This window comes from Urocampus carinirostris, chromosome 5, assembly GCF_059441175.1.
Source record: "Urocampus carinirostris isolate Australia breed hairy pipefish chromosome 5, RoL_Ucar_1.0, whole genome shotgun sequence".
Taxonomy (NCBI): Eukaryota; Metazoa; Chordata; class Actinopteri; order Syngnathiformes; family Syngnathidae; genus Urocampus; species Urocampus carinirostris.
The window spans coordinates 36,068,731-36,091,000 of NC_142353.1; the positions used below are offsets into that span (position 1 = coordinate 36,068,731).

At 40.2% G+C, this 22,270-nt stretch overlaps 1 protein-coding gene across 8 annotated transcripts in view; it reads left to right on the forward strand.

Annotated features, from left to right (window-relative positions):
• The window catches only part of camk2b1 (calcium/calmodulin-dependent protein kinase (CaM kinase) II beta 1), a 79,043-nt gene that overhangs the window by 50,704 nt on the left and 6,069 nt on the right, over positions 1-22,270 (forward strand). For 2 of the 8 annotated variants that reach the window (XM_088336606.1, XM_088336608.1), the window contains 6 exons: positions 580-645; positions 3,936-3,980; positions 7,662-7,710; positions 20,663-20,738; positions 20,830-20,924; positions 21,621-21,857. In XM_088336606.1, the coding sequence (XP_088192732.1) occupies positions 580-645; positions 3,936-3,980; positions 7,662-7,710; positions 20,663-20,738; positions 20,830-20,924; positions 21,621-21,853 (564 nt within the window). In that variant the 3' untranslated portion in view covers positions 21,854-21,857. The remainder of the gene's footprint in view (positions 1-579; positions 646-3,935; positions 3,981-7,661; positions 7,711-20,662; positions 20,739-20,829; positions 20,925-21,620; positions 21,858-22,270) is intronic. The other 6 variants (XM_088336607.1, XM_088336611.1, XM_088336609.1 and 3 more) reach the window with 3 other exon arrangements.

Consider the following 22,270-nt stretch of genomic DNA (forward strand, 5'->3'; position numbering starts at 1 on the left):
AACTACGAATGGATAATTTTGAAGGAACTTTGCGAGAGAGAACCCCTCCTCCTCACAAAAAAAGAAAGTCCTCACAAATAAAATACGAAAACGTGGGTTAGCTTTGGGCTCCGTCCCTCAAATCAAGTTAATTTGTCGGATTCTGGCAGGTTCGGACCTCAATCTCCGCGGGCAGTGTTGGCTCTGACTGGATTTTCTAGGCCCGATTTTATCTCTACTAAAAAAAATTTGTTATAGTGCACACGAGGGTTGTGTGTTTCTTAGTTATACCCGATGATCAATGTTTTCACACCAGAAGGACTGGCACCATATTTGTTGAATTGAAGCAAGCACACACTCACGCCAGCACACTCAAAGCATTTTTACAATTCATTAAATTGTTATGGTCATGCCAAGGTGTTAATTTCCTTTCTAAAAACACATTTTGGATTCCCAATGATTGCTTTTACAGTGAATCATCAGATGCTCACAAAAGTCTCAAAGACACACATCCACGCATGGGCACAGACAATTGCTTGCCGCACACTCTTCTTGTTAACTCTTGGTGTTGTATCTGCTCCCTCTGCTCTCCTTGCACAGCCTCAGACAAACAGCAAAAACAGCATAGTCACCAGCCCCAAAGGAAACATCCCTTCACCTGCTCTGGTATTTAACCTCCTAACCAAAACTCCCTCCCGCAACTCCTCTGGGACCCACGACTCCATTGTGTGTGTTTGCGTCAAGTGTGTGTTTGTGTGATCACCCGCCGCCTCTCTCGCCGCCTCTCGTGACATAGCGTGTTTGTTGTGTTGAGTTTTCACCCTTAGTCCCACTGTTTGTCAGTTACATTATTTGTCGGGCCATACTCAGCAGGTCTCATTGTTTATCAGTATCACACACACACACACCATACCTACCAACTACCACTTTATGCGTTTATGCGACTACTGCTTTCTTCCCATAACTCATTCAATGCCATAACGTATAAATACATTTCAGAAACATTGTCCCTAGGTGCTTAAACCCTAAAAATATTTTTTGTGGATTTTATTTAAAAAAAAAAAACTATTACAAAGTGTTAAACGAAGCTCACCAGTATGTATCAAGGCTCTGGGAATGATTTCAGTATGATAAATCACCATTAGATGGCAGTTGTAGCTTCGACCAGATCTTTGTCCACTCATTGAGTAAGCCCAACTTCCCAGTGATGACTCCTGTATCCGGCGAAAGAGTGTGTGGAGGTCGCCCAATATGGCAAGTCGGCGTAGTGAAGCAGTTTGGTGAGAGTCACAATATATGGACAAATAGTAACAGGCAGTTAACTCCTCAACAGAACTTATTGTTTTCAAGAAAAGATGGTTAAGTCCCTGCGTCTACGTCTGGTCGGAGAGGGATGATGTTTCGTGCATATCAGCAGGAACACGACGGCCATGGTGACTGAACTCGTGTGATCACGTTACAGCAAACATCAGGCGCTGAAGTTCATGCCTAAGTTCAGGAGAAGGGAAAGCGAGGGAGTAAGGATAGAAGGGAAGGGGAGAATGGAAGGAAGGAGAAGGAAGAAAGAAAAGAGAGGGAGGGAAAATGGAAGGAGAGAATGATAAAAAAAGAATAAGAGAAAAGGGGACATAAAGAAAGAAAGGAAGAAAGAACGGGGAAAGAAAGATAATGAAAGAAAAAGTAAAGGCGGAAAGAAAGATAATGAAATAAGAGGGGGAAAGAAAGATAATGAAAGAAGGAAATATAGAGGAGGAAAGAGAAATAGAGAGGAGGAAAGATAGAAATAAGGGAGAAATAGAAAGAATGGATGAAAGAAAAAAAGAAAGCAAAAAGGAAGGGGGATTGAAAGAAAAAAACAATGTCTTAAACTTAATTGCTATTTTGTCAGGAAATCAATATATTTAGTGAATTTTGGGGCTAACGCATTTGGCCAAATCCAACTTGTGATCAGTCTGAATAAGCTGCCAAACAAGCATTCAAATCAGGCCCAGAAAAATGTTTGACGGATAGATAACATCATGTGGACATGTCTAGATCCAAACAGATTGTCAGCTCCTTGGGTTCATATTTTGAGTACACAGCAGGGTGCTAAGTTGTTACTTATCAAAAAGTGGTTTCTGTCTGGAATCCAGCAGCCTGGTCATGTTCCTACTGGTATGTCCTTTTGCTCACAGTTATGTTTTTACATCCATGCTCGAACTTAAACCAGTAACAGCTGAGTGTTGGCTTCCTTACTTTTTAAGCCAGGAATCATGTGACCCATCCCAGATTCTTGCACACTAAACATAGCGATTTCGTCCGACGATTATGTGACTCTGATACTCTGCTTGTCATATGAACGGGTTTATACCTGCTGCTGGTGCTTCTGTATGTCACTCAACTATTTTTAGTTGCGCAGGTTCTGGTCGACACACATTCTGAAAAGTCCTACAGAATGTTTTGCGTTAGAGTAATCCCTCATTTTTTGCGGAGTTGCGTTCCAAAAAGGTCCTTTGATTGTCAAAACCCACTAAGTAGAAACCTTAATTTATTTATTTATTCATTTATTAAATAGTCAAGTCATATTTTCTTTGTATAGCCCTTTATCACAAAAGGTCTCCTAGGGCTGTACAGAGCACTATAACAAAATAGCTATATTGAACCAAAGAACAAACCCAATTTACATGCTCAAGCATTTGTTTTTGTTTTTTTTTACAAAGAACTTATGTATTGTCAAAGTAAAAGTAGCTTCTCAATAACAATCCACGGAGCACCTGCTGGGGATCTTTATTAGTTTGCGCGCTTCTGACTTTCTTTAAAGTCCGGTTTAATTGATAAATTTCATTTTAATGTAACAAGTCGCTAAAATACTAGATCATCTGTAGCTGTGCTTCGCAGTTTGTTTTGGGGGGGACTTGTGCGCTCGCCCTCCGCAGCTGTTTGACCGACAGCATTCACCATCCTATCACAGTCGGGCACACAGACAGTCATGCCTACCCAACACACAAAGCCCTCCCTAAACTGCCCCGTGATGGCATTTCCTGTCTGCTACAGAACGCATTGCACGATACGTTGATATCAATAACAATGAAGACAATTCGATTCAAAATCTGCAAAGCCGTGAACCAGCGATAACCCAAGCACAGAGTGATACTTTCACCCCATCATGTGGACACTATGGTAAACTGCATATACTTAATTATATACCTTCAGTGGTCGCCAAACCAAAATGTTGAAAGAGCCATTTTGAAGCACAAAAAAAAAAAAAAAAAATACGAACGCCTGGAGCCGCAAAAAAATGAAAAGTCTTATATGAGTGAGGAAACACATACTGTGTCTCTATATTCTTTGGGAAACGTTAAGAATGTGTCCTTGTTGTGTTCCTACAAAAAACATACATTTTTTCCATAATCAAACATGTTTGAAAAAGTGCTAGGGAGCCACTAGGGAGCATCAAAGAGCCATATGCGGCTCCAAAGCAAGTTTAGCGGGTCAAGAAGTCCAACTTTGGTGGCAATAGAAAACCTTTAGTTTTTTTTGTGGGTCCAGAGCGTTTATTTGACATGATAGCTTTTGGAAACAATTGAAATAGATTTGTGCATAGGTAAGTTCGTAGAGCTGTCATTGACGCACAGGCAAGCAAAGACAGAAAAAGGGTAATTGTTTAGCTAATCAGAATGCATAACACAGAAGTAGAAAAACCACAATAAGTAAACCGCAATACAGCAAGGCATTACTGTAGTCTTGCAGTTTTTCCCTAATCAAATTTTGTGTGTGTGTGGTGTGCGTGCGTGCGTGTACACGTTCCCGGCGATCACTGACAAATTTTTCTTCTCCACTAACATCATTTTCTCTTCTCTACTTCCTGATTTCCTTGTATTTTTTCCACACTTTTATTTCATTCTTCTCACATATTCCACTTTCTTCTATCCCTCTCCACCCTCACCTACCTACTTCCCTCTCTCACCCCCTTCCAGGAACCTCAGACCACCGTCATCCATAACCCGGTGGACGGCACTAAGGTATACCGCACATGGCCCCACTCCTCACTCCCCCAAACATCGGACTAATCCTGAAAACACCTCGTCGTTCTGTTTCTTTTCTCCCCCTTTTCACTTCTGTTTCTTTTTTTCCATCCTGCATTTATCAGAAAGCTGTGCTTTACTCAATTATGTCTATTTTGTGTGTGTGATGAAGTGGTTGGGTGTCAGTGACTCCTGCTTTTTCAATTTGTGCATACTAGTTTGTAAGAGGCCGTTTGAGAAGGGAATCATACTTGCTCTCTCATATAACAGCATATTCTCACACATGCACAACTATTCCTATGCAGACACAGTCATAATGATAAGTTTAAACTTTAGAACTTTATCAAAAACTCAAAAAAGGAGAGAAGAAATCAATGTATTTTGAATTTGCAAGAGCGACAGGGTAAGGGGTCTTCAGATAAGAATATTTTATTCCCCCGTTCCTGGCGCCTCCTCTGAGCCTATTCTTTTTATTCATTCAAGATTACAAAAACAGATCAGCCATACGGGATGTGGGAATCAAAGAACAGCAACACGATTGGCCGTTAGAGACAAGGATGTCAAAACAACGAACAACAGAGCGCAATAATAGTCAAAATAAGGAATTGGCATCTTATCTAATCTCCTTTGCATTTGTCCAAGATTAAAAACAGATTAACATATTACATATCCATGCATAAACACTTCTAAACTCTCTCACACAGAATATTATGCCCTCATGCACAACATGATATACTCTCTCATAGATGCTACTAAACTCTCTCACACATATTACTATACTGCTTTACACAGATGACTAATCTTTCACACACATACTACAATACTCTCACACACAACACTTTAGACTACCATGCACCATTATACTCTCTCACACACACACATTGCTATACTCTCTCACACACACTACTATTCTTTCTCTTTTACACACACTGGTAAAAATTGCTACTACTGTAGGGGGTTTTCACACCTAATCTAATGACCTTATCTCTTAGTGTTGTTTTTGCTTTGGGTTCACAGTTTGGGTGTGAAAGTCTAATATTGTGTATAACAGTATAGGTTTATGCGTAAAGGGTATAGTAGTGTACAAGATTATAATAATATATGTTAGAGAGTATGGTAGTGTGTCTATGACTGTACATTGTAGTTTTGCAAGAGAGTATGGTAGTGTGTCTAAGAGTGTAGTTGTTTGAATGAGAGTGTATAGTAGTGTTTTTGCATTGTATGGCAGTGTACTACTGTTGTGCAAGAGAGTATAGTAGTGTGTGTATGTGATTAAAGTAGTATGTGTGACAGAGTATAGGTTTTATGAAAGTATAATAGTATGTGTAGTAGTGTGTATGAAAGTATAGTAGTATGTGAGAGAGTATAGTGTGTTTAAGTGTATAGCAGTATGTGTATGAAAGTACAGTAATATGTGTGAGAGTATAATAGTGTGTATATGATAGTGTAGTGGTATGTGTGAGAGAGTATAGTGGGTATGACAGTATACAAGTATGCATTAAAAAGTACTGTAATGTGTGTATGAGAGTACTGCAGAATAGGTTTGAGAGTATAGTAGTGTATGAGAGAATATAGTAATGTTTTGTGCATGGTATGACTGTGTCTGAATGAGAGTAAAGTTGTCCATGTGTGAGAGTATGATGTTATATGTGAGAACAGATAGGATTTGCTTCTTAAACGGCCTCTCATATCAGTTGGACCACACACACACACACCTACACCCACACGCATACACACAAACACTCACTCTATAATGAAAATCTCTCATATTTCTCCAGCGCTGATTTTATTCCCTGGTGACAATTTGAAAAGCCCGAAAGCTCCACAAGTGTTAAGCTTAGTCGTGTGGAAAGTAAATAGCAGTGTAGGATGATCGCCCCATCCCCCGCAGACCTGTGTTGCCATTGCCTGCTTGTATATGTGTGTTATGTATATCACGCTCTTGAAAACAGTTGGGGGGGAAAAATCACCTGATTTGGGTCAAGATTGGACAAAAATAATACTGAAGTGAATTTGATTCAACTTTCTGGATTATTTTGCACATACGGTAGACCCCCGGGATACAAAATAAATCAGTTCTAAAGGTAGGATTCCTAAGTGACATTGACGTATAGTGTGGGATAGAAACTTATGGTATTTATCTCCAAGCCCTCAATACCCCAGGTATGACGTGACTTGTACAGTGGAGTTAGTGGGTGGATGCAAAGCGGTAGAGGGGACGGCGGAATACAAATGAAATTGATTTAAAAGATTCTACCTGCTAGGACTGTCATCCTCTTGATCTGGGGTGTCAAATGCACAGCCTCCAGGCCGTATAAGGCCCGCCAACAGATTGATGCCGGCCACTCCCCGCGAGACAAAGCTGAGAGAAGCGCAAGGGAAAAGAATTTGAAAAACGGCCTGCAATTTAAACACTTGATGTTGCCAAAGCCAAGCCGAGACCCTCAAAAATCAACTGTAGATGTATTTATTTCTCTCTTTCTCTCTTCCTCTCTTTTCACACCCTCTCTTCTTTCACTGTCTTTCTTACTTTTTCTTCATTATTCACGCTCTCTTTCTGTTTCTCTTTTTCTCTCTTTCCTTCGCTCTCTCTTACTCTTTCTCTCTTGTGCTTTATCTCTTTTTCTGTATTTTTCTCTGTATTCTTTTTCTTTTTCCCTCTCATTCTTACTGTCTTTATTTTTTCACTTTTTTCTTCCCCCTTTGGCCATGCAACTTAGTGAGAGTAGCAACTAGTGTGCCTTCTTTGTATTTCTTGATAAAAGCAAGCTTCGTTTCTATGGTTATTATGTTTTCACTTTTCCCCTTAGCATCTCTGCAAGCCTTGGGGCCTACAGCAGTTAAAAACTGTATAAAAAATACATTATAGTATCGCTGACATGCAAAGTCTTTACAAAGCACATACGATTCTGAACTAAATGAAAAAAGAGAGAAGCATTGTGGGAGGGATTTCAGCCAATAGCATATCAGCATTTTCATAAGACCATAATGCAAACCAAAAGTAGACGGGCTTTTTTATATGATGTCGACCAATAGCTGACACACATCTTAGAGACGTAACTCACACAGTCATACGCGCAAACATTGAAAAGTTTAAATTTTTAATACAAAATAACATGTTGTAGGTGTCAAAGTGTGGAGAATGCCGTCAAGAGGGGTTGAAAAAATATCTTATTCTACACAGTAAAGAGAAAATGTCGTCAGGCTGTGACGCCATATCCCAGGGGTCTACTGTATACATCTAATAGTTGCTTTGGTTGAAAAATCAACCCCAACATTAGGGGTTTCTAACACAGAAACGACCCCAAAAAGTGTGTTGGTTCTTAACTTTCATTTAAAATTACCCCTCCAAAATTGGGCTAATTTTGTTTCCCAAAACAATCACCTAAAATGTATATGGTGTTGCTAATCAACCCTGAAATTAAGCTAAATAATTCTATAATTTTGTATAATGTGACATCAAACCCCCCTGGCCATTATTTTTTTATTCAAGCTGAAAGATATGTACAAAACAACCCACATAATTGGATCAAATTCGTCCAAGTAGTAGACCTGTCCATGTTTTATCTAGATTTGGTAATTGTTGACCCAAGTGTTTTTAGAGCGGATGTGGTCCAAAAGAAATAGTTCTATCCTAAAAGCAGTGTGTGTCTGTCTGCATGTTTCCGTGGTCTCCAGGAATCATCCGACAGCAGCAACACCACCGTGGAGGATGAAGATGTGAAAGGTAAGACTGCTCAATCTCACACTTAAACTTAAAACCAAATTCTAAAACATGCAAAATATGAGGAAATATGACATGTTTTTTGCATCGGTTACTTCGGTTAGCACATTTCCCTAAAGGTCCCCTGTTCGAGATCGGGTGGATACATTTTTGGGCCTGGAGAGGGATGGTCGCCACCAGGCTTTACTTTCCCAAGATATAACACAAGAAAGGGTGCCCCTACGACCCTAGTGGTTAAGGGATCCACCCAGCCGCCCACCATATTTTAATCATTTTCCGAGATAATGCATTTTGAAGTCAGCCTGACCCATCTTTGACTTCCTGAGCTGTGACCTCATGTGAAAATCACTGGCAAGAGCAAGCAACTAACCATATGCATTTACTTGTTAATTTGTTGAAGAGGTTAGCCGTGTTTTGCGCCAAGTTTTAGTTAGATGCAGCAATGATACAGAAAATTGGGCTAACTGGAAAAAAAAATAACTCGCAGACACCTAAAGGGGGCTCACCGGGACGATCAACCAAAGGTGGCTGCAGCCTCTGAGCAAAAAGGCCAGGCTTTGGGGAACCAAAAATGAAAAACTGGCACGGCACCAAACACAAACTCAGCCGGGAATAAACCAAAGGACATGGTAGCCTAGCCGGCTGCTAAAGAGGGCTCACCGGGAAGATCAAGGAAAAGCTGGGCGACCAAAAACTCGCTGTAAAAAGCCAAACTAACTGGGTACCGATAGCAACAAACATGAACCCAGCCCAGAATTAACCAAAGGACACGGCAGGCTAGCAGGTTAGCTGGCTGCTAAAGAGGGCTAACAATGACGACTAACACCAGCCTGGCCGACCAAAAACACTCAGTGAGCAACCAGGCTAACCAGGAACCAACGACTGAAAACGGCTTGGGCAACAAACGCAAACCCTAGCAGGCTGCTAACGGGGGCTAACCTGGAGCAAACAAAACTGGACGCCTTTGGCCGCCATGACGCCATTCCTTAAGAGTCTGCTTTTCATGCTATGACATCACAGCTCTAGAACAGGGGTCTCCAAACCTTTTTCAAGCGGAGAACTACTTTTTTAATTGTCTTGTTGATTTTAGTGCAAAGGGCCCCAAGTTTTGATATGCATTTCTAAAATAACAACTCATCATGTTATTAGTATGTTGTTACTATGTTATTACCAGTTTAAGTTTTGGAAGAACGGTTGAATAGACCCAGTCAGCCATTAAAAAAACCCACATTTTATTAGAATATCACAATGACCCAGCACTGGTGAGCTTTTTTTAAGAACAGCTCTGCGCACACCTCAGCTGGAGACCCCTGCTCTAGAGGATAAGAGCCAAATCAGTCAACTTTGAGACTAAATTTCTCGAGTCCCCTGGCGTGTCGAACATTTTGCAACATATCCTTTAAGAAGGAACACTACACGCTCTCTGCCTGACTAAAAAAATGGCCTTTTGAGAATCCCTTTAACCGCTCACACTTTCTAAAAGCTCTTCTGAACTCGCACAGGTTCCTTTTTTTCCTTTGTTATTGACAAATAGGTAAAACACATGCAAAACACAGCAGCAATGCAAATATACCACAAGCGAGCACATCAACACAGTCAAGTGATTCATTTTGAATTGTGAAGCATGGACCAAGTTGGCCAATGGGATTTGAATACCTAAACCTTGGGGTTGGCAGTGCCACAACTGAAGCCCAACTGCCCTCAAGTGGTGTTTGGAGGTGATGCACATAATTATATGGTCATTGGTAAATATAGCAGACTTGTTCAAGCACACTTTCTTGTACTGATTTTGATTTATTCAGGAGATAGTTGATCTTGACTTCGAGAAGTAATCCTCATCAATCGGATAATCTTCATTGGTAGTGATGGCATGTTTTGCTTCTGCTTTTCTTACCTCCACGGCATCTGAGCTGACTACAATGCGTCTTAACAAGGTCACAGATGTAACATTTGGGTGCCAAGCGCACGGAACAGAATGTACGCTTCCGCCTCCTTCCTCATCCTACTTTCTTTTAAAGGCTTTGCAGCTATGTCACCAATTCCCTAGCAACCTTGGCCAAAGCAATCACACTGTCTGCAGTCTCATCAGCAGCACCATACGCAGTGTTAATCCTTCTTAACATCTTTCTGGTTTAATGGAAGCAATTGGAAATATTTTTTGTATCTTGGTTAAACTTACATGTGTGTTAAGGCCATTACTGCTTCAGATGGATTCCAACACTCTTGAGGAATAAAAACATGTTAGTCAGAGTTGCAACAGATATGCTGTTAAGACCAGAGACGATGCTGATTTGACTTTTTAGCACTCAGAACAAAAAAGTACAGTATTACCTACCTACTGTACTTGTTTGCTATAAATGTGGGATCTGTTTAGGGCCATATCACCCTAGGGCACAGGTGTCAAACAGGGGGCCCGCGGGCCAGATCAGGCCCGCTAAGGGATTGAATCCGGCCCGCGAGACAACACTCAGAGAAGCGCAAGAGAAAAACAAGCTGCAGGTTGAAATATGTCCACTTGATGTTGCCAAAGAAAGGTGCCTCGAACAGAGACACTGTACTAGTATTTCTTTTTCTCTCTCTCTCTCTCTCTCTCTCTCTCTCTCTCTCTCTCTCTCTCTCTCTCTCTCTCTCTCTCTCTCTCTCTCTCCCTCTTTTCCACCCCTTTTCTCTCTCTCTCTGTCTCTATTTTTGTCTTCCTTTGTTGCTCTTTGTTTTTTTCTCTCTCTGTCTTTTTAACTTATTTTGCTCTCACTTCCTTTTTTCCTTTTCTCTCTTTTCTCTTTCTCTCTTCCTACCCTTTGCGCTTTCTTTTCTCTTTTCTCTCCTTCCGTCTTTCTATATCTCTTTGGATTTCTTTCTTCCGCTCCCTTTCTTTCCCCCTCTCTCACAACTTCTCTTTTTATCTCTTCTCACGCTCTCTCTCTCTCTTTGATAGTCCCTCCCTCTCTCATTTTCCCTCCCTCTTTCTCTTGTTTCTTTATCTCTTATTCTTTCTCTTAAATCTACTAGTCCGGCCGCCGACAGAATGTTTGTTCTATCGTGTGGCACCCGAGTTGAATTGAGTTTGACACCCCTGCCCTAGGGCTTAGGAACACCATATCTTGGGAAGCTATGGTGCCGTAGAATGGTTATTGGGTGCATGTTCTGCTGCGACAGCAGTGAGTATATTAAGAGATGGCCTAAAAAAGGTAGTTCATTTGTTTTAGGGAAGCACGTTCAGGTGGTTGACTGATATATTAACATTAGTTGGTCAATAAAGCATGTGCGTTTTGGATTGAGAGTGAGCGTACAAAAGCACGCTGAAGTGAAAAGATCAGTGATTAGCTGTTAAGATTAGTTTGTCAATCTTGCTCTAAAATAGGAGTGCCTACACTTTTCAATTTACCAGCCTTGTTGAAATTTCCATGCACTTTTTGTTTTAAGTTAATTAAAGTCATGTTGGTTGTATTGACATTTTTATTCATTTATTTATAGTAAAACGTTTCAGAGAGCTATTTAAATTTCCATGTACCTTGCTTATTTTAATTTCCTGTTCTGTTTCCTGTTCTCCCCAAGTGAAAGATTAGTCATGCGTTTTTTGTTGAAATTCTACTTAAGTTACTGTAAGGTTTCAGAAAGATATTTAAGTTTTATTAGCATTTATAACAAATATTCTTTGTTTCTTTTTGCATTATCGACAATTTCTCTCGCCAAAGTTTTAAGCTCTTACAGTAAATGAGTATCGGCTCCAAATATTGATTATCGGGCTCCTCTTGATATTAATAATCAGTATCGGCCCTGAAAAACCCATATCGGTCGATTCCTAGTACCAAATAAATTGAATTATCCATCCATCCATTATCTGCACCGCTTATCCTCAGTAGGGTCGCGGGGGTGCCGGAGCCCATTCCAGCCATCTTCGGGCAGTGGGCAGGGGACACCCTGAACTGGTTGCCAGCCAGTCGCAGGGCACACAGGGACAGATATATATCATAATGGATACATAGCTGTGGGGGCAGTAAATTAAATAGAAATTTCCTAGGAAAATCAACCAATTTAATGAGGATTTTTTTTTAAGCAAATTAGCCCATGTTTGTATGTATCATTCGTCCAAGTCCAAAGTGCTTCATGGCACCAAAATTTCCCATTTGGAAATTCATTTCATACGGGAATACTGTACTTTACAATGAGTAGTGTTGTCCGTTGTAAACATGTAGAAACTCCATCCGTCAATAAGTGTTTGTTCCATTGGGTTTAGTACTGTATTACTTTTCTCTGCCAAAATATTTTTTTTAGGTATTTTTACTATATTTTTACTTCAACTTGCCCCAAAATTATTAAGACTACAAATAAAGTCACCTAAATAAAATCAAAGAACAAAATATTTGTCTCAATCGGGTTGGGTTCTGGTTAGAATAGAATAGAATAGAATATACCTTTATTGTCATTGTTACAAAATGGGTTGACATGTTGTGACAACGAAATTGGGCATGGCACTCCAGATCACATATTCACAGTGAGGATAAAATAAACCAAGAAGATAAAGGAACAGAGAAGATAAGGAACATTTTGCATTGTGAGATATTTTGTACTTTCCCCGAAATTTATTACAATAAGAGTAAACAATGCCTTTTGTCTTTTAGCCGTACAAAATCAAACAACAAAATATCTCTTTTGGTTCAGTGTATTCTATTTTTAAGCTGCAATTTTGGTTATTTCTGCATAAAGGAGCTAAAGGTACTTGCCTCAGGTCTGTTTTCGAGAGATTCAAACATGAGTACTTAAAACGTTTCTTCCCAGTACCAAAAAAGGTTTAAGATCCCTTACCCTTTGAGGGTCTCAGGGTGTGTGTGTTCTTAATTTAGCCACGGAGGCTGGAAAACAGTAGCCTGGGAGGCGTCAAAAGCATGACGCATGGAAATGTTGCTTCTTTTTTGGCATAGATATTCATAATCCATAGAACTGTTAGCCCGGTACAACACGGCTATCCAGGTGTTGTGGAGAAGGTTGAATAGTAGCAACAGTGATACTGGGTGGATCTTGCAAAGTCAGCAAGGGCAGGACAGCTGCTTTGTAACTGAATACGTACGTGGGCTTTCGGAGTCGCTCTGGTTACTTCCAGGCCAGAAAACGCATGTAAGTTGAACTCAGCTGTACTATTTTGTGTTGGTTGTTTGTGTCCCTGTCTCTTCCTTTGTGGGAATACACTGATATTGGTTCTTAGATATTGGATTTAACATTCGCAATCAAATATTAGTTGTTCTGCATTTTGATAATGTCCACTACATTTTTGGCCTTGTTCTGGATACTTTTTGTCTTCACTGATCTAAATATAGGAAGTTTTGATGCACTCATAACCAATGTTCCCTCTAATTTTCCACGGGTCTGAGCGTTCACACAAAGTCGGTGGGCAACGCTTGAAACAACAGTGAGCAACCATAATCCCAAGTGTGGCAAGATAATTCATTATCAAACATGTCCAAAACTTGACATCAAGTTACATTTTGTTGAGTTTCCGGCAATGCAAAATTATTTTTCTCTTTTGAATGAATGGACTCATGTACTATTGCAAAGGTTGTACGGCCTACAAACGTCGTTTGTTCTTACAATTCTTTCACAAGATATCCATTTCTTTTTATTTCCTGATATATTTTGTCGCATAATATTAACATTTTTGGGGGCTTATTTAGTCGGTTATAAGATACAGAACTCTACTTAATCACATTTTTTAGTGGAAGTACAATGTTGGCAACAAGATTCACTTGATATAATTGGAAATTATTTGAATGCAACACAAACTTTTTCTTCTTTTTTCCGTGTTTTTTTTCTACTTTTTTTAAATTCCTTTAAAAAATATCTCATTGTGTTTATTTTTTCCGACCTGTTACTTTTTTCTTTTTGTTCTCTATTTACTTTTTTCCTACATTTCTTTCTTTTCTTTTTTCTGGCTTCCTTCTTTTTTTTCTCTTCCTTTTGTTTCTTTTTTTCTTAGCTTTTCACTACTTTTTCATTTTGGTATTTTTTTTCTTTTTTTGTTCTATTCCCCCATTCCTTTAAGTAATTTTGTGCATAATTTTACATAATATTTGGTCATGTTGGGATTAAAGAAGCAAAAACAACCCGAAGAGCCGTTTAGGACCCGAAAGAGCCGGTTCCTTTTAGTGAGCCGAGCCGAAGAAGCCGGTTGTCGACAAACTCTACTAACTTTACTCAACTTCGTTCTACTTCGACTCAACATCAAAATACCCCATTTAGGACACAACGTCAGGGGAACCCGTGTATTTTTACCTTCATGCACTGTAACTTTGACTTAATTCGCTTCTTAATTAGTAATTTTGAGTCCCCATTTTTGTGCGCTGGCTAGATTCACTTGTGCGCTGAGAATGTGCGAGCAGTGCGCAATTAGAGACAACACTGCTCATAACCTATTCTTAAATCCAAACATTTGTGACGCTTTAAGATTTCACGAGCTTCATCAAAATGTATTATGTTAGTTAGGTTTTTTTTCTTTAAATCCTCACACACACACACACCAGTATATATTGTATACTGTATTTACTTAATTATGCTTTCATTTAGTTTGTATTAGTTCTGGTGCTTTGGTGCCTACATATTGGACTGATCTTGAAAAAATGTACACATTTTATGCATAATTATATTTTGCATTTGCATATGTTGATCATAGAGTGCGCTAAATACTAGATTTGTTTTTGTTCACCCTGAAAACAAGCGTCATCCACTGTGCCAAATGTTCGCGCAATGTTTTTCAAAAACGTGGCCACATATTTACATTATACAGTTCACTTTTCGCAGGCTCGCTACTTCACTGATTTGCAATGTGCTTCGTGTTCTGCATTCTGATTGGCTAAAAGTTTCGCAGGTTTTGAACATCAATATGTACGCGTATGTAACACTTGAACCAAGATTACATTACGTACGTGCAATTTAGCTTGCAATTTCAAGTTTTTCTAAAACCCATCATGTCACACATCATAGCCACAAATGTTTAATTGTATTGTTTTGTACAGTAATTAAATAAAAATGAAAGGTTTCTAGTTCAAAAGTTTTGTTTACAACCCCAATGCATGTTTCATTCCTAACTACCGTAAATATGCACTTTTGATCTGGAAATGTGGTACGCTGGATGTCTGTCTTTAATATAAAAGTGCATACAGAATGCGTAAATCGAAACATTTTTTTTCATAAAGTGTTCCGTCACACGGTTGCGGTCCGTCATCTCGCCCTCGTGCATCATAGATTTTTTTTCTATAAGTTAGCGGATTTTCGCGTATTTTGCACATTTCTGCGTCACTTCAAGGGTACATTCAAACTAATCGGAAAACTGCCTTCTATTTCCTGGGGGTTGATTGGAATAATCCAAATAAGTCATGTACATGCTTGGAGACAAACGAATGGCATTTGTGAGCAATCCAATCATCGCAAAATCATCATTACAAATAGACATTGTTTCCGCTCTTTAATTTTAACAGTTATCACCAAATGATTTCATCCATGTTATTCATCAAATTTAACAAAGTACTGTTCTTGTTTTTTTTGCGCCCCTAAAGTCTGTTTAAAAATATGTGCTTAGAAAATGCATAGACTTACACTATATATGAACGGATACAACTGTTATATCTACAATACATGGACTGGAGTATCTTTGCCATGTCGGCAGGAAAAAACTGAAATGTCCAAGAGAAATCAACCACTACACATAAGGCTTAATAAGCCAAAAAGCCGGAGTTTGTATGCATTACTCGTCTCTGTACTAAAAGTCCCACAGGGCTTTGAGGCATCAAAATATCCCCAATGAGCGAAACTTAAGCGTGCGCAGTAATGCTTACAAGTAAACAAATTCCTTGTCACGCTACAGTAGATGTACCATATTTCCAGAACTAAAAGGGGCACAATTTGTCGAAAAATTTGAAAGTGTGCCTTATAATCCAGTGCGCCTTATATGCGGTGAATAAGTGTGCAATGATTGATCAATCGAAAGGCATTGCTTTCCAAAATTGCAAAACATTGTATGCAACTGAAATCAAACACGGGTTGCGGTAGCAAGTGCACTGAGACTTAATCACTAAACCACAAGTGATACAGATGACATATGAAAAAGCATTTGATTTAATCTCATTAGCACACTATTTTTACTCACAGTGCCAGAAACGAATGTAAGAGAATAGGAAAAACTGAGATCTCGACCTAAAAGATATAAATAAACGCGAAGTCTGATTCATTAGATACACAGGAGTTGTTGCCCTCATTGTGCTTTTTTGTGTATATTTATATCTATATCCATGTTATCTGTATCCCTAGTTGTTGATGCTCTCACCGCTGCAACCCGGGTTCGATTCCCATTGCGATTTTAATCAGCGGCATTTTGTGACTGATCAAGCATTGCAGTATTATTCAGTAGCTATTTCTGTAGTTTTAATCCCAGGCGCTTTATGGTACAGTGCGCCTTAGATATGACAAATATACTATTACTATTTTTGGGGGTATGTGTGCCTTGTTATACGGTGCGCCTTATAGTGTGAAAAATACGGTATATTGTTCCTTTTTTGGTAGATATTCACTTGATGCGGGTGGTTTTGGAACTGATAAAATGCTATATTAGAGTGTCCTCATGTGGTTTTGCGTGCATACTAAAAAGGCATTTTGATTCAATTCAATACGGGAATAAGATTGTGGCATACTGAAACAAATCCAACTTGTTTCCCAAGGCGCCTCCACGTCGAAAATGATGTCTTTCGTTCTGTTATGGTGCATGGGCTTCGTGAGTCCGCCAACGCAGCCTTGACACATGCAGTCCTCAAATCCTTTTAACCGCCTCCTATGTTTATTATTGAAAAAAAAATCATATTTTCATCATAATGATATTTCCAAGGTTAAAAAAAGGAAGTATTTTTTCTGTGCCGTTTTCTAATCCTCCTCCTCCTCACACCCCCGCGCTTGCAGTTTGGTCGTAGCTCAGCAGCTCCCCCTCAAGGGCGTTTGTGTAACAGGCTGACGTTTAAGGCACATTGTGTAATATTTGACCACGAGATGGCACTGTATTGTCTAATGTAAACGAAAACCAGCGCCAAAATGAGCAAAGCGTTGCAGCAAGATGCCAAACATGGCGGCGACTACTAGGTATGGGGTCCGCTATCTAGAAGAAATACAAATTTTATCAACTCATGCATAATTGTAAGAAAAAAAACATTGAATTGAATGATAGGCAAAAAATCCATGAACTATCATATATATCCATCAATCCATCCATCCATTATCTGCACCGCTTATCCTCAGTAGGGTCGCGGGAGTGCTGGAGCCCATCCCAGGTATATTCGGGCAGTGGGCAGGGGACACCCTCAACTGCTTGACAGCCAGTCGCAGGGCACACAGAGACAGACAACTCGCTCGCGCATTCACACCTAGGGACAATTTGGACCGGCCAATTAACCTGACATGCATGTTTTTGGAATATGGGAGGAAACCGAGTGCCCGAAGGAAACCCACTCAAGCACGGCGAGAACATGCAAACTCCACAAAGGAATGTTTGATCTCACGACCTCAGAATTGTGCCGCACACGCGCTAACCACTGTGCCGCCGTGCTGCTCATTATATATATATATAATATATATTTTAACTTAATGAAGGGTTTTCTGAAACAAAAGGAGGCACTAAGTATTACACACTGTCCCTTTAAAGCACGTTTGCATTCATTTGCGTCCTTCCTCCACCTCAGCGGCTGCAAAGTTCGCCGAGCTGCTGGGCTCCGTGCGCAGGGGCTCGGGTCTCACTTCTGACGGAGAAAGCCCTCTAGCATCGCCGCCGCCTCGGGCCAAGACCCGGCAAGCCCCCACTGCCGCCCCCTCGGCCCCCACACACACATCCGTTGCCCCTATGCAGAGTAAGTGGGCGGGACCACAGTCAGTACATTTGCAAGGAGAATAGACCTCTTTCCATTGCCGGAACACCGCAGGATGCATGCTCATTATAGACCCAAAACAGCGGGAGAAATAAATGTAATTGGATTGCCTTTATTGTCATTAATAACAACGTAGTAAACATTGTATGCAACGAGATTAAACATGGCCCTACTTGGTAACCATGTATAGACTTTAAAGAAAGAAAAAAAAACTAATAAATTGCAGAAAAAAAATAAAAGCCTCGAGAGTCAAACAAAAAAAAAGAGCAATGTAATAAAAAACACTGTGTAACAATGGTCAACAAGACAACCAAGATATCTTTCATTGCATAATATTTAGAAAATGAAGTCAGAAGCTCTTTTGGTTCTGTTGGCATAGGGCTATCGGATTTACTGAGTTTTGTTAGGGCACAGTAAAATTTAAAAAAAAAAAAATGTGTTTTTATGTAAATTTGTGGTGTTACCACAGTAGCAGACCACTGTTTAACACAAATTACTCCAAAAATTGTCCTTTTCTGTAGTTGAAAAAAAGTCCACACCCCACCACTTACCATTTGCCTCTGTCATTTTTACCTTCTGAGAGAAGTTGGGGTGGGTTGATCAATCTGGCTGTTTAAAAATCCCCTTTGATGTTTCCTCTGCCTGGCAGGCAGGATGTAGCAAGCCACCTAGTGGCCAGGTAGGGAGAGGAGTTATACAAGTAGTCACCCACTCAGGCATACAGCCTGTAGCCTTGGTGACTTGCATAGGGTGAGGTGTGAGAGAGATAGGCTGCGCTGTCCAAGTAGGGAAACAGTGTTTTGAAAAATGTAGTGGAAGAGTGTCTTAGCGATCCCAGGACGATAATATTGTCTCGATCCAAGTAGTTGCTTAGTAATGATAATATTCACATTTGAATTGATCCACCCACCCCTAAGTAGCAGTACAGGTTTGAATAGAGCAAGAAAAGATTTGTATGTTGAGTCGTGTCAATGGACTGGTGTAAACTGACATGTTTTTCACTGTTCTGCCTCAACAATGGCGAGCAGGTTGGCTACGTCACACAAACACGGAAAGGGGTCTTTAGGCTCTGAAATATATATTTTTTTACAATCGTAAAACCAAGTTTTTAAGTTACAATGGGAAATTTGGGTGATATTGCAACGTTTGATCAAATCAAATCACAGCTTTTTATCTACAAGTTCAAGTTCCCTTCAATGTAGATGTACTGACTGTACAGGAAAAACAACCAAAATGTGGATACAAAAAGTCTACACGCCCCCTTATGAATGTCATATTTCCGCGATACCGTATGTACTCATGTATAAGGCGCGCCCGTGTATAAGCCGCACCCCCTTTTATAATTATTAAACATTGGTATAATTTTTGTTTAACTTTTTCATCAGCTCAAACCAAGCATTGTAAGTAGTAGTGCTGCATTATTTTAATTGATTAATCCGGCAATTCTTTTTTCAATTAAAACATGAGTCAGATTTAAATAAAACGCACATTTTTAATTTCGGTTTCTATTCATATATTGAGGTATCAGACAGACAAAAAAAAAATAGTGCTCAAAACAAAATAAGCTATAATAATAAACAATGAAAAGTCCAAATGTTTGTCAACTAGTCAAACAATAAACAAAAATACATACAAATGTATATTATACTCCTGCAAATATGTAAGATACTTTTTTTCTTATAGCACAAAAAATGAGAAACAACATCGGAGGAGAGCGCAAGTACTTTGTTGGATGTTATCTCATTGTACCGTACATGGAATGCACTTGTCTGAAAAGTGCCATTTAATAAACTTTGGATTGGGATCAAAATGACCTTGTGCATCAAAATATGGTCTCGAAGCGCCCTCTGCCTGAACAAAGTGCTACTACAAGTTTTTCACCGGATCTGCATTAAATCATCATGCTGAGTAAGGCATATATTCCGCCACACAACGAATCGATGAGGACATTTTTTGCCATCGCTTTTAATACTCTCTTTTAATTGATTTTATCGATTTGTTGTTGCAGCCTTAACATTTGGTTGAATATGTTCGGCCATGATTGTAACCATTTATTTACAGTGTAAATTATGAACACATAACCAACCAAAAAATATCGTGGATTTATTTAATGCCCTTCAAAGTCCAATTTAACATTAAATACACCAAAGAGTTTTTTCCCTCGTTGTGCTGTTTTTTGTTCATTCATTCATCTATTCTCTAACATTCTCTGGTGCTATGAACAAAATTAGTGTGATAAAATATAAAGCCTCCACATATCTTGTCTGTGTCATGAGTGGTCAAGTGGTTAGGTTTTGCCGCTCTCATTGTCGTGACCCGGATTCGATTCACGTTGCATACTATGTTATGCGATTCTGGTCAACAACATTTCAGTCGTTAGACTAAAATATGCTGTAAGAATATACAATGCACAAAGGTTACACACGAATAAACAGGGTAGCTCTTACTTTAGTTTTGAATTCCATGCGCTTTATGTATGAATGATATATGCCAAACGATCATTTTGGGGGATGCGCCTTATAATCCACTGCGCCTCAATAGTGCGGAAAATACGGTAATCGTTGAAAGAAGTCAGGTGTGTAGACTTTTTAGTCCATTGTGTATCTTCCCTCGCTCCACGATGGCGTCTCGCCCAGTGTCCCGGCTAACAGACTTGGTGAGCAGCGTTCGTAAGGCGCAGCCGGCCCCGACGCCCGCCTCTGCTCCCGAACCCGATGCTCCGGGCCCTAGGGCCACGGCAGCCACCTCCCCTCCTCCCCCTCTGCCCCCTCAAAGCCCCTCGTCTTCTTCCTCCCAGAGTAAGTACAGACTGAAGTTTTGGCGTGCAGGCATGTCATTGGTTGAGCTCCTTGGTGGTGATAAGGAGGAAATAACACGTTCTTGTCCTGACGATGAGCAAGTGCCCTGTTGTTTGTTTGCCGCAGTCCGGTCTATGTGGAAATCGACTTGAAGTTTGAAAACTAACCGCAACTGAAATTTGATATGATTACTGGATTTGCTTGGCCCATATTCTAAATTCAAAAATCAAGCCATGAATTGGTTGTCCTTTACCTTTGCAGCCCGCAAACAGGAAATCATCAAGATCACCGAGCAGCTCATCGAAGCCATCAACAATGGAGATTTTGAGGCTTACGCGTGAGTCACCCTGATTCCGACCTTCAAAATTTCCACTTTTTCTGACCTGGACATTTTTTAAATGTTATTATCTCCTATTGTCCCTTTGTAGCAAAATCTGCGACCCGGGATTGACTTCCTTCGAACCCGAGGCACTGGGCAACCTAGTGGAAGGAATGGACTTCCACAGGTTCTACTTTGACAACCGTAAGACTTTTTTTCAACTTTGGTAATTTGAAGGCTGCTCATTGGTTAGTGAGACAATCAGTCTGATGGAAATAACTTTTTTTCCTAGTTTTTCAGCGAGTTGGTCAGATAATCTGTTAGTTTCTTTTCTCTCCATTTTTTCGGTTAAATAATAACTCAGTTGGTATATTTCAGGGGTTACTTTTTGAAGCGGAGAGCTATTTGGTGCGAAGGGCTACCAGTTTGATACGCATTTCTAAACAACTTGTGTTATTACTATGTTGTTACTATGTTATAACCATTTTTAGAAGTAGAGTCAAAATAGGCTTGGCCAACCACTAAATCATCATGCCAGGATGAAATCTCAAAGACCTATCACTGCCAGTCCGTCAGTTGGCAGTTTTCTAGTTTGTCAGACAGACTGTTATTACGTCCGACAATTCAGTAGTCAACTCTGTTCTTTAGATTAGATAGTCACATTGTAAATTGTAAGTCTATATTGTGAGCTAGACAATCAGAAAACGTATTAGCTAATTTGTTAGTCTGCTCTTTGGTTAACTGCCAGTTTGTTAATGTCCGATAATTGGGTTTATTAAGCCCCCCGCCCCTATAAATAGAAAGAAAAGACTGTTTGTCAATTTTGGGAGGTTTATTTGTCATTTCAGTATAATTGATAAGTGACTGTGATTTTCACAAATGTGCCGTCCAACCATCCAGTCCTGGCCAAAAACAACAAGCCGATCCACACCACCATCCTGAACCCTCACGTGCACCTGATCGGCGAAGACGCCGCTTGCATCGCATACATCCGCCTCACGCAGTTTGTGGACGGGCAGGGCCGACCGCAATCCAGTCAGTCGGAGGAGACCCGGGTCTGGCACCGCAGGGAGGCCAAGTGGCAGAACATCCACTTCCACTGCTCCGGAGCGCCCGCCGCACCGCTGCAGTAACCAGGTACCTGTCACGCACTCATGGCGACACCGCGCACACTGAAGGGCATCGGCGTGGAGAACCAGCCTCTGACGCTTTTGACTGCAGAACGTCAACGGCGCCGTCCTTTGCACATGTAAACCCGTTTTCAGCTGCACCAACCTCAGTTCTCCTCCAAGTTGTCTAGGTCACTGGTTCTCAACTGGTCTGACTTCAAGACCCACTATTCCCTCCTAATGACAAGCTGCGACCCAAAACAAGATAGACATTTTTTAATTGATCTAGTGAAAGGATTGTGCAATTTAAAGCAGAAATATAATATACTCACCTTTCAAAATGACCAGCAAAACCAAAACAACTTTAGGTATCGTACTCGCATAAAAGCCTAGATCGCAAGCAACCCCCTATAACTGCTTTAAAATAGCCATATTCTTAAA